The following is a 12,398-nucleotide window of genomic DNA, read 5'->3' as shown; positions in this document are numbered from 1 at the left end:
TTAAAACAGCCTATAGTCCCACTGGCGTAGCTTAGTGGTTGAGTGTGGAACTATGAACCAGGTCGTCACAGTTCGATTCCTGGTCAGGTCATATGCCCAGATGGCTGGCTTGATCCCCCCCAGTGTGGGTATGCATGAGGCAGCCAATCAATGATTCTTATCATTAATGTTTCTATCTCCTTTCCTCTAAAAAATAAAATAAAATAAAACAGCCTATAAAATCTGCATACCAGGTTTGTGAATAGAGATAGTGAGAAACAAATGTTGATGATCTTTTGATTTAGATTACTTGGTAACTTAGGAATAGACAAAGATAAAATTGGCTTGTCTTTTTATATAATCTTGATTCTTAAGATGAAGCAAATTAACACAGGACCCCCAGATGGCATGATTCATCTGTAAAATGCCTGAAAGTTGTTTAGGATGTTGCATGCCACTTCCCACACATTTTTATCATTGACAGGATGTTTGGGAAGCTAGAAGTATGGTTTTTTTTTCAAAATATTTAAAAGTTTAATATATGTTTGTTTCCATGTATGTAAAGTTTTTATTATGAAAGTTTAAAAATTTTTTTATTAATTTCAGAGAGGAAGGAAGAAATAGACCAATGAGAAAGGGAGAGGGAGAGAGAAATAGAAAGATCAATGATGAAAAAGAATCATTGCTTGGCTACCTCCTGCATGCACCCCACTGGGGATCGACCCTGTAACCCAGGCGTGTGCCCTGAGTAGGAATTGAACTGTGACCTCCTAGATCATACGTTGATGCTCAATCACTGAGCCACACCAGCTGGGCGAAAGTTTTAAACATAACCAAAAGTAGGAGTAGCAAAATGAACTCTTCTTACACTATAGTCCAGATTAAAAAAATAATAAGTAAATTTTTTAATACTCAATTTATTTCATAATTTTACAGTAGTCTCCAAAATGCTTTTTAGAGTTATTGTGTTTGAAAACATAATATTTTAATGCTAACAAAACTTAGGTTAAAAATCAGGCTAATAAGTTAGTATCTTAATGAGTTGTAACTATATTAGAAAAATAAACAACTTGTTTTTATTTGGGGATTTAGATACAAGCCTTAAAGATGGCCTTTTCCATGAATTTAAGAAATTTGGAAAGGTGACTTCAGTGCAGATACATGGAGCTTCAGAAGAGAGGTATGGCCTGGTATTCTTTCGACAGCAAGAGGACCAAGAAAAAGCATTGACTGCATCAAAAGGAAAACTTTTCTTTGGCATGCAGATTGAAGTAACAGCATGGATAGGGCCAGGTAAGAGAAAAGGAAATTGTGTAATTTGTATTCCAGCCCATGAAACAGCAGCATAGTATCTTAAATGGGTGGATACTAATCCAGCTTTATTTAATGTTCGGCTTAATAAACTATGTTGTTTTAGTTAGGGAGGGTAAAAATTGTTTCTGTAAGGGAGAAATGCTGACTTAAAAATTTTTTTTTTGGACTGATTTATTGGTTACTTCTTGTATGTGCTCTGACCAGGGATTGAACCCACAACCTTGCATGTCAGGACAACGCTCTTCCCAATTGAGCTAGCCAGCCAGGGCAGAAATGCTGACTTTTAACAGGAATGATTGAAAGCCAGAGTTTAACCCCTTATTGGGTCCTGCTTTCCCAAAAGGATTAACTTGATTGAGATAAGGAAATAGTTCCTAGAAGAATAACAACAGAATTATCCTGAATTAAATTAGAAAATAAACTACTTGTTATATGGATTTGAGGGGCTAGTTAGACCAGTTTTATTTCCATTATGCCCAGCAAAATTGGATCTGTTATTCTATCTTCCATGACCTTAAAGATAGTGATAGAAAAGCAGGGCTAACTTAGTGTGACCCATTGAGAATTTCAAGGGGTCATTTTATTAGCTTGAACTTACCTGAAAGGCCTATTGTAGGACAGGATGTCTTCGGCCAATATTTCTCCAGTTTAGAATGACCTGAAGTGCTTGTTTAAAATGCAGACACTTGGACCCTACCCCAACTTGCTGGTTCAAAATTCACATATGCATGTTTGGGAACCCCTAATTTAAGGCATCTTGTGAGTAAATTTGTAAAAGAATGAATAGGAATGTTAAAATTATACAGTCCTATTATATAGCTGAGATGAACTTTAAGACTAAACTTTGAGCTTTGAATTTATAAGGTAAACATAGCTTATTTTCTTAGTTATTTAATTTATTAGACAATTAAAAGGAAAAATAATATTCCTGAAAATAATGTTATTTATTAAAACAGGCACAGAGGTTTTAGAGTGAATAATGTAAAATATGCATAATTTTGTGATAAAACACTAATTCAGAGGAATATTATCATTTCAAGAGATTTATAGGTTATGTCTTCATGTTCCCACTTCTCTGCCAGTTTTGAGGTACTGCCTTCAGTTATACTGGGCAATTCTTATTTAACACATTTGGAATTATATTTAGAATGACATCTATTATTGAGGAACTGACATATATAATTAGTGAGGATCTTATATAAGTAGTGAGTATCTAATTTAGGGTCATTTTTGAGAGCTGATTAACTGATATTCAAGTGGTGGGGCTGGTACCAGATTAAAAAAAATAATAATAAAATAATATATATATATATATATATATATATATATATATATATATATATATATAAATAATTGATTTTTCACAGAGAGGAAGGGAGAGAGATAGAGAGTTAGAAACATTGATGAGAGAGAATCATTGATCAGCTGCCTCTTGGACACCCCCCCCTCCACTGGGGATGTGCCCACAACCAAGGTATGTGCTCTTAACCGGAATGGAACCTGGGACCCTTGAGTCCGCAGGCTGACGCTCTATCCACTGAGCCAAACCGGTCTCAGTTGGTTAGAGATTTTTACAGTAAAAAATATTTTATCTAAAACATTTACCTAAAACACAGAATGTAATTGGGTTTTAATCACCTACCAGCGAAGATTTTGAGAAGTTTGGTTAATTTCAAGCATAGGAAAGCTGAAGCTACCTTTTCAAGATGGGACAACATGAAACACCTATTTAATGGGATATTTGAAAGCAATCAGATTTGAGTATAGAGACTTGGTTGGAATTCTGTTGTTGGATGATTTGTCATAAATGTTTTGTATTGAAATGCATGGAGCTGATTTCTTTAGGTCAAGCACATCTTAGAATTGGACATTAAATAAGGGCTTTTGATCATAAGAAATAGAAACCTGAAGAAGAGTCATTTAGTCTTTTTCTAGTTGTCATTGAGGTCTGTACAACACCAAGATATTTCATAAGTGTTGTTTCAGTCACTTACCATGTAATTTTATTCTTGTATCTAAAATTTGCTGCATTGAGACAGGCATTTGGGTTGTGTTGATTATGATTAGTATGACATGTAAAATCTTAAGTATTTTATAGAATGTTGAAAGTAAATTAAATAATGAAGCTGGACTGATTTCAGCTGAGTTTTATGTATAGTTTATACTCCACATTGAGAGCCTGCAATATAATTTTGGAACTTAAGACTAGGTTAAAATAATTATCATTTTTCCTGGGGTTTAAAATATATTTCTGTGCTAAGTGATTATTTTTTCTTTTTTTTAAAATATATATTTTATTGATTTTTTGCAGAGAGGAAGAGAGAGGGATAGAGAATTAGAAACATCGATGAGAGAGAATCATCGATCAGCTGCCTCTTGCACACCCCCCACTGGGGATGTGCCTGCAACCAACGTACATGCCCTTGACCGGAATCGAACCTGGGACCCTTCAGTCCGCAGGCCGATGCTCTATGCACTGAGCCAAACCAGTTTCGGCTTAAGTGATTATTTTTTCAACAAATCAACTTGCAGATTGAAATTCCATCCACTTTACTATTTTAAAAATCAAAGTGTTACTTCCCCTACTTTTGGGTCAAGTTCATTAGCCTTTGTATTCTTCTTTTGCTTTGGTATTAATAAGAACTATTTCTGAAGGTGTGTATAATTTTTCAAATTGTATGAGTACTCAACCTCAATGTTTTAGAGATTTATTTTCTTAAATATAGATTTCCCCCATCATATATAAATACACATCAAAACACTCACTTCTCTTTTTATTCTACCCCCATTCCACTTATAGAAACAGAAAGTGAAAATGAATTTCGCCCTTTGGATGAAAGGATAGATGAATTTCATCCCAAAGCAACAAGAACCCTCTTTATTGGCAACCTTGAAAAAACCACTACTTACCATGATCTTCGAAACATCTTCCAGCGCTTTGGTGAAATTGTGGTATGTTGCTTTTTACAGTAAAAACAGTTTTAGGTCTTTTTCATAAGATAAAGCAAAGTTACAGATTTATATTTGGAAAGATGATATTTAGATGGTTTAATGAATGTTTTTTAAATTTGTCCTATGAGCTATATGCCTCTCACTAAGGAGGACATACTAGTATTCTTTTTGGAAACCACAATATCATCGTGTTTGCAATTGATCTTGGTTATCACTATTTTAATGAAACACAAACTTTGGGGAAATAGTCTGATAACAGATTTGCTATAGCCAGAAAGAACCTAGTAGTTAGTGAGTCTATCCACCATATTCTTTGGAGATTGTTTCTTTTCAGTAGAGTTATCCTGGGTTGTTATTGTATTCTACTTAATAGTGAAAATCAAAGTGAATGCTTACTATTACAACAATTTTGAGTGTAAATTATTGTGTGCGTGTGTTTTTTTTTAAAGTATTTTACTGATTTTTTACAGAGAGTAAGGGAGAGGGATGGAGAGCTAGAAACATTGATGAGAGAGAAACATTGACCAGATGCCTCCTGCTCATCCCCTACTGGGGATGCGCCCTCAACCAAGATAGATGCCCTTGACCAGAATTGAACCTGGGACCTCTTAGTCCGCAGGCTGATGCTCTATCCACTGAGCCAAACCGGTTTCGGCTAAATTATTGTTTTTTTTAAAAGGACCCATCATACAGCTTTTAAATATATTCATTTTGCTGTTTCAGGTTTTGATTATTGATTTGTGACTGTTAAAGAGGCTTAGATAATCATAACACTTACTCTGCAATATATGGTCTATCAGTGCTTCTCAGAGTGTGGTACGCGTACCCCCAGGGGTACGGGAAGAGTTTGGTGGGGGTACGCGTTGCACCGGAGTTTGATGGGGATATGCACTGCACCGTGCTTAGCTGTGCCTAATTCTACGTTCTCATGAGTACGAGGGGTACTCAGCATTACGAAAGTTATAGAAGGGGTACACATATGTCAAAAGTTTGGGAAAAACTGGTAGGTGATTATTGTTTAAGTCAATATTTTGCCTTCCAAGTGTCTGGTTTTTCTGGACTATTCTCCTGTGTAAGTTAGGTTTTTTTTCACCACCTTCTCTAGGCAGGATCAGTCTGAATGGGACTACAGGTTTTGAGCATTCCAAAGAGATGTGGTGTTCCTTTATAGAGTTTTTCTTTAATCCAGAGATGGTGTTCTGATGCATTTTCACAAAGTAATTCAGTTATTTATATATCTACTAGAGGCCCAGTGCACGAAATTCATGCACAGGGGTGGGGTGTGTATGTCCCTTAGCCCAGCCTGCACCCTCTCCAACCTGGGACCCCTCCAGGGCCTAAACAGGCAGTCAGGTATCCCTCTCTCAACCCAAGAATGCTGGCTCCCAACCACATGCCAGCCTCCCTGCCTGATTGCCTCTAACAGCTTCTGCTTGCCAGCCCTGATAGACCATATATTGCAGAGTAAGTGTTATGATTATCTGACCAATGCCTAACTACTTCCCTGCCAGCCCTATTGCCCCTAACTGCACTCCCCTGCCGACCTGGTCCCCCCAACTGTCCTCCCCTGCAGGCCTGGTCTGGTCACTCCCAACTGCCCTCCCCTGCTAGCCTGGTCAGCCCTAACTTCCCTCCCCTGCAGGCCTGGTCCCTTCCAACTTCCCTCCCCTACTGGCCTGATTGCCCACAACTGCTCTTCCTTGCTGGCCATCTTGTAGCGGCCATCTGTGTCAACATGGGGGTGGCCCTCTTGTGTGTTGGAGTGATGGTGAATTTGCATATTACATCTTTTTATATAGGATTCATATTAGAGATGAGAGATCATTACCATATTTATCAATCATCAGGCGTGGTTCAGTGAGATATACTGATAGAATGAGACTTCTGTTTTAGAATTGCATATTTTAAATCACTTTTGAAAACTTGATGTTTTATTTTTACTCTTAAATATTATTAATATTAATTTAGGTTTTATTTTGTTTTTATTTATTTCATCACCATTTATCCCCTCTGTGCTCTTCTTTTACCTCCATCACCCCTCTGCCTCTTCATCCCACAATCATCACACTGTTGTCCATGTCCATGAGTTCTCTCTCTTTTATTTTTTCCTTTTTTGCTCAATTCCTCCACCCACACCAACACAGATTCGTTCTCTCTCTCTCTCTCTCTCTCTCTCTCTCTCTCTCTCTCTCTCTCTCTCTATCTATCTCTATCTATCTATCTATCTATCTATCTATCTATCTATCTAATATATATTGGTTTTAGAGAGGAAGGGAGATATGGGGAGAGATAAAAACATCAGTGATGAGAGAGAATCATTGATTGGCTGCCTCCTGCATGCCCCCCACTGGGGATCAAGCCCACAACCTAGGAATGTGCCCTTGACCAGAATCGAACCTGGGACCCTTCAGTCCACAGGCTGACACTCTATCCACTGAGCCAAACCAGCCAGGGCCAGATAATATATTTTAAATGGCCTGTCAGATACTGCAGAATTCATTTTTAGGTTTTCATAAAATAGGCTGCCTTGTTTTCACTATCATACATTTTTCTTAAAACGGATATTACAAATTTTAAAATTTGAGCTGTAGTGCAGTTGATCTTCTGCAGAGAGCTTCTTGGGAAAGATTAACTAAGAAAATTATTTTTGAGAATATGACTGTTTTGAGAAATATATACCTCATATGGACTTGGTTTATTTTGATTTATTTTCTTGTTGAAAATAAATTTCTGATCACTTTTTTGTATTATTAAGTGGTATCCATTGGCCTTTTCAGGATATTGATATTAAAAAAGTTAATGGAGTTCCTCAGTATGCATTTTTGCAATACTGTGATATTGCCAGCGTTTGTAAGGCTATTAAGAAGATGGATGGGGAATACCTTGGAAATAACCGCCTTAAGGTAAAGAAATTTGCATAAGTTACTATACTGTTATGATTTTTAAGATTTTGGAGGTGTTTTGGTTTTTTGCATATGTCCCATTATTTAAGTTTTCAGTAATACTGTTAGATAATCTAAAGGTGGTACATTTCTGCATTCTCATGCTGTTATACTATAATCTAAATTAAGACTTACTTATTTTGGCAGGATTACTTTTTTGTAAGTTTTTACTTGATATAACCCAATGGTTTCCACCTGAGATGTTGGTTTGACAGATTCCTACAGAAGACAGGTTTTCTCAGAATTCTGTAGTTGAATAATTGGTGACTTTACTGACGGAAATTTCACCTTTTATATTCAGCTGGGTTTTGGAAAGAGCATGCCTACAAACTGCGTGTGGTTAGATGGGCTTTCTGCAAATGTGTCGGATCAATATTTAACACGACATTTCTGCCGATATGGGCCTGTGATAAAGGTAGGTGGGAGGTTTTGGTATGTAGTTTAAAGCTATTTCTGACTCTTTCTGGATTTTCTGTCCTTTCAGTCTCAATTTCTAGTGCCATTTTCTTTCCTTTAATAACTCATACATTAAAATTCTCTTTTCTAAAATTTGGCTTAGAAGGGCAGCTCATCTATATTAGCTTATGATATGAATATTTTGAAAAACTCTTTTGAACCAAAGATGATTAATTTTGAAACTAATGCACACTATACTGTTAAATAGAATGTTTCTTAGAGATTTTTATAATTTATCTCACAGTAAAATTAGACAGTCTTTTTAAAAATAAATATTTTTATTTTTAGAGAGGAAGAGAAGGGAGAAGAGAGCTAGAAACATCAGTGGTGAGAGAGAATCATTGATCGGTTGCTTCCTGCACACCCCCCACTAGAGACTGAGCCTGCAACCTGGGCATGTGCCCTTGACCAAGAATCAAGCCCGGGATTCTTCAGCCCATAGGCCGACACTCTATCCACTGAGCCAAACCGGCTAGGGTTTTTTTATTTTTATTTTTTAATGTATATTTTTGTCGATTTCAGAGGAATGGAGAGAGAATGCCAATGAAGAGAGAGAATCATTGATCAGCTGCCTCCTGCATGACCCACACTGGGGATTGAGCCCACAACCTGGACATGTTCCTTCATTGGGAATTGTACCATGACTTCCTGGTTCATAGGTCAATGCTCAACCACTGAGCCATGCCAACTGGGCAAAATTTTACAAAACTAGAGGCTCAATGCACAAAATTCATGAATGCGTAGGGTCCCCAGGCCTGGCCACCGATCAGGGCCTGCCTTCCCCTGGCTGCTGGCTGGGGCTTCCTTTGTTCCACACTACCCCCACGTGGTCAGCACACATCATAGTGAGTGGTTGAACTCCCAGTCAGTCAAACTCCCAAGGGGACAATTTGCATATTAGCTGTTTATTAATATAGGATTGTTCATATTCACACTAATATGTAACTAGACTTGATTTTTTTAAATGATGCTAACTTTATCAAGACAGTCACACAACAGAATATTCATCTAATCAATGTTTATGTAACAGACCCACAAACAAAACAGGAAAACAATCTCTGACCCCATTCCATTATGTAAAGGTAAAGCTTTTTAAAAAGCAGATTTACACTGTGGTGGACATGTTGCATAATTTTGACATTTCTTTAAATGTAGCTTTTGTTGATTGGAGAAATACACCTTAAAGACTGCTAGTTTAAATAAAAATCCAACAGCTAAGATGATAGTGCCACTTATGACTAAGAGTCACTAAATTTTTTTGTTGATCTAGTATTCTGTACATTTTTTTCTCTCTGCCAAGAGTATTGATTTTTTTTAATTAAAAAAAAATTTTTTTTTTAGCTAAAGCTAGAATGCTTAGCTTACTTAAATGTAGCAGATTTTCAAATAACATTGCTTTGTTCCATGTCATTTCATTATAATGTTGATTAGATGATGCTGGAACTTAACTCTTGCTTATAGCAATTAGCCTGTGGTAAAATTTGTTTTATTATATGTCATTTTACTTAAAGTCACAGAACCTCTCAACAGTGTTAAAATGGACAGTATTCAGTCAACGTGGAAAATAAAGTAAAATACAGAAAAACAAAGGAATAATATACCTCAAACCACAGTAGCCATGATTCTAAATAGTTGCTACAAATCTTATTGTTTTCTCTACAATATGCATAATCAGGAAAAGGCTGAAATTTTTTCTAGAATAAAATGTGTATAAATAGCCCTAGCTGGTTTGGTTCAGTGGATAGAACTTCAGCCTGCTGACTGAAGGGTCCCAGGTTCAATTCCAGTCAAGAACATGCATCTTAGTTGCAGGCTTGATCCCCATGCACGAGGCAGCCAATCAATGTGTCTCTCTTTCTGTCTCTCCCCCTCCATTCTCTAAAAATCATTGGCAAAATATCATTGAGTGAGGATTAACAAAAATAAAATAAGCAAATAAAATGTAAGTATATTTTATCTTGACAGTGTCCTTGTGACTTAGGAGTTTGTTTGGGACTCATACTACAGCTAGTGGATGAGGCTCTTTTTTGTTGTGGTTTTTTTTTTGTTTTTACAGGTGGTGTTTGACCGCTTAAAAGGTATGGCCCTGATTATCTACAATGAAACTGAATATGCACAAGCAGCTGTAAAAGAGACCAAAGGGAGGAAAATCGGTGGGAATAAAATTAAGGTATGCAGAAGGAAGGTAAACAGAAGCAAAACAAAGTTATATTCAGATCCTGCCCTCTTTTTTTGTTTAAATGTCTTCTTTTTATTGATTTCAGAGAGAGGAAGGGAGAGGAAAAGATAGAAACATCAATGATGAGAGAGAATCATTGATGGTTATTAGATTGAAATAAATTTTCCAAATAATATATCGATTAAAAAAAAAGGTATTGATAGAATGGATATTACATGCTTTTTAGTGATTCAGAAGCCCAGCTGTAAATAAAGTTTAAATGTTCTCCCATAGTTTATTTTGTATTTTTATTATGGTTCCAGCAAATTTATGCACAACAGAGATTGCTGAATTTAGTTGTTCTGATTATTCAATTGACAACCTAGAATCCTGTTAGGTATCATTTCAGTTTTCCATTTTGCTTATCTAGCTCCTTCTAGAACCTTATAATTCCTTATCAAGATTTATGTAGAATTTGAGAGATTTCAGAGTAACAAAATACAGTTTGTTATGAGGGCTATTTCACTAATTGAGAGCGATTGCTCTTTCTTGAAATAGTCTTGAGGACTATTTTGGGAATAATTTAAAAATTTGGTAACACTTTTCATTTTTTAAATCTGAAACTTGCAGCATATACCTGCTATTCTTTTTTCCTTAAGGTGGATTTTGCAAATCGGGAAACTCAGCTGGCATTTTATCACTGTATGGAAAAATCTGGTCAAGATATCAGAGACTTTTATGAAATGTTAATGGAAAGAAGGTATGTATTTTAAAGTTAGCATAGCTTGATTTTTTAAAATTTTAATACATAAAATTTAAATGGGATTAAATTTTATTTTTCATCTCTTACTTCTACTCTTATTCCAAGAAACCTTTTTCCTTCATACAGAAATGGGTTTATTTTTATGAATCCCATTTTCATGTGGCCCACGGGAGTTGGGTAACCTATCTGTATTTCTTTCTTTTTCTTTTTTTCTTTTTTTTATTGATTTTGTACAGAGAGGGACAGAGAGGGTTAGAAACATCGATGAGAGAGAGTCATCGATCAGCTGCCTCTTGCACACCCCCTACTGGGGATATGCCCGCAACCACGGTACATGCCCTTAACCGGAATCGAACCCAGGACCTTTCAGTCCCCAAGCCGACGCTCTATCCATTGAGCCAAACCGGTTTCGGCCTATCTGTATTTCTTACTGACTACTCCCACCTTTTGCCACATTAGTATAGATCATCCTGCTGTATAGTTTTGAATTATATATAATAACATGTTGAAGTATATATTTAGAAATGAGAACATCCAGGTTGTTGACTTACATGTACTTATACAATTAGTTTTTTTTAAAAAAAACTTTCAAAAGACTAAAGAGCTTTGTTTTAAATTCAAATCTCAAATTATTTGTGAGTCAGTAATCTAAAATATATATGAATTGCTAACTTTAGCAATGTAAAAAGTAAACCTTATTTCTCTCATTAATTTTTTCAATCAATTATGGAATATAGTTTTTTATATTTTTTTCTGCTGCTTGTATGAACCAATACAGTTAAGAATAATTTAAGCTCTCATTGTATGAATCATGTTATTTCTGTTAGCTTAAAACTTCCCCCCAACTGATGATTCTTTTTTAGACGGTCTGAATATATTAAAATATCCTAACATAATGTCACCACATTCAATAACTGAAATTGGAAGCTATCATCCAAATGATCAATCTGGTTGTCCAAACATGTCTATGAGATTAAGTCTTCTGGAATGTTATCACTAGATCTCCACCCCCATACATGTGTTAGACAAAAAGCTGTGTGAAAAATGTCTTTAGACATTCTAGTTTGAGTATAAAAGGCTTTGACAAGAATGAGCCAAATCCTGATCAAGCAGCCAAAAACCTGTTGAATGCATTCTTTTTTTATTGCCTCTTGTCACTTCATTTAAAAAATATATATATATTTTATTGATTTTTTTAGAGAGGAAGAGAGAGGGATAGAGAGTTAGAAACATCAATGAGAGAGAAACATCGATCAGCTGCCTCTTGCACACCTCTGCTGGGAATGTGCCTGCAAACAAGGTACATGCCCTTGACTGGAATTGAACCTGGGACCCTTGAGTCCTCGGGCCGATGCTCTATCCACTGAGCAAAACGGGTTTTGGCTGTCACTTCATTTTTATTTAAATCATAGAAGTTTTTATTTCTTTGAGTCATTTCCATGTGGAATAGGGGTGTCGAACTCAATCAGAGAAGGGGCCAAAATCTAAAATCCAGCCTAAATCGCGGGCTGAATGGTTTACTGAACAGTCATAAACTGTCATTGTGATGGAAACGCAGCGGAGTGCAGTGATGACAGCGCGGTGCGGGCCACATTGCAAGGCCTGGCAGGACGGATTTGGCCCGCGGGCCTTGTGTTTGACACATGTGATGTGGAATATTGTGTAGTGGTCATTGAATAACTTGGAAGGTATTTCTTTTTTAAAATATATTTCTTTTGATTTCAGAGAAGAAGGGAGAGGGAAGAGAGAGAGATAGAAACATCAATGATGAGAGAAATCCACTGATAGGCTGCCTCCTGCATGCCCCCCACTACGGATGGAGCTCGTAACCTGG

General features: G+C 36.4%; 1 protein-coding gene across 8 annotated transcripts in view; it reads left to right on the top strand.

Annotated features, from left to right (window-relative positions):
• The window catches only part of SPEN (spen family transcriptional repressor), an 81,293-nt gene that overhangs the window by 57,165 nt on the left and 11,730 nt on the right, over positions 1-12,398 (top strand). For 5 of the 8 annotated variants that reach the window (XM_045585169.1, XM_036446249.2, XM_045585170.1 and 2 more), the window contains 6 exons: positions 1,072-1,272; positions 4,094-4,245; positions 7,023-7,148; positions 7,489-7,602; positions 9,700-9,813; positions 10,461-10,561. In XM_045585169.1, coding sequence (XP_045441125.1) covers positions 1,072-1,272; positions 4,094-4,245; positions 7,023-7,148; positions 7,489-7,602; positions 9,700-9,813; positions 10,461-10,561 — 808 coding nt within the window. The remainder of the gene's footprint in view (positions 1-1,071; positions 1,273-4,093; positions 4,246-7,022; positions 7,149-7,488; positions 7,603-9,699; positions 9,814-10,460; positions 10,562-12,398) is intronic. The other 3 variants (XM_036446250.2, XM_036446251.2, XM_036446253.2) reach the window with 3 other exon arrangements.

This window comes from Pipistrellus kuhlii, unplaced genomic scaffold (assembly GCF_014108245.1).
Source record: "Pipistrellus kuhlii isolate mPipKuh1 unplaced genomic scaffold, mPipKuh1.p scaffold_m20_p_2, whole genome shotgun sequence".
NCBI lineage: Eukaryota > Metazoa > Chordata > Mammalia > Chiroptera > Vespertilionidae > Pipistrellus > Pipistrellus kuhlii.
Note: the sequence above shows the minus strand (reverse complement) of the source record. Positions and strands in the feature narration are given on the sequence as shown.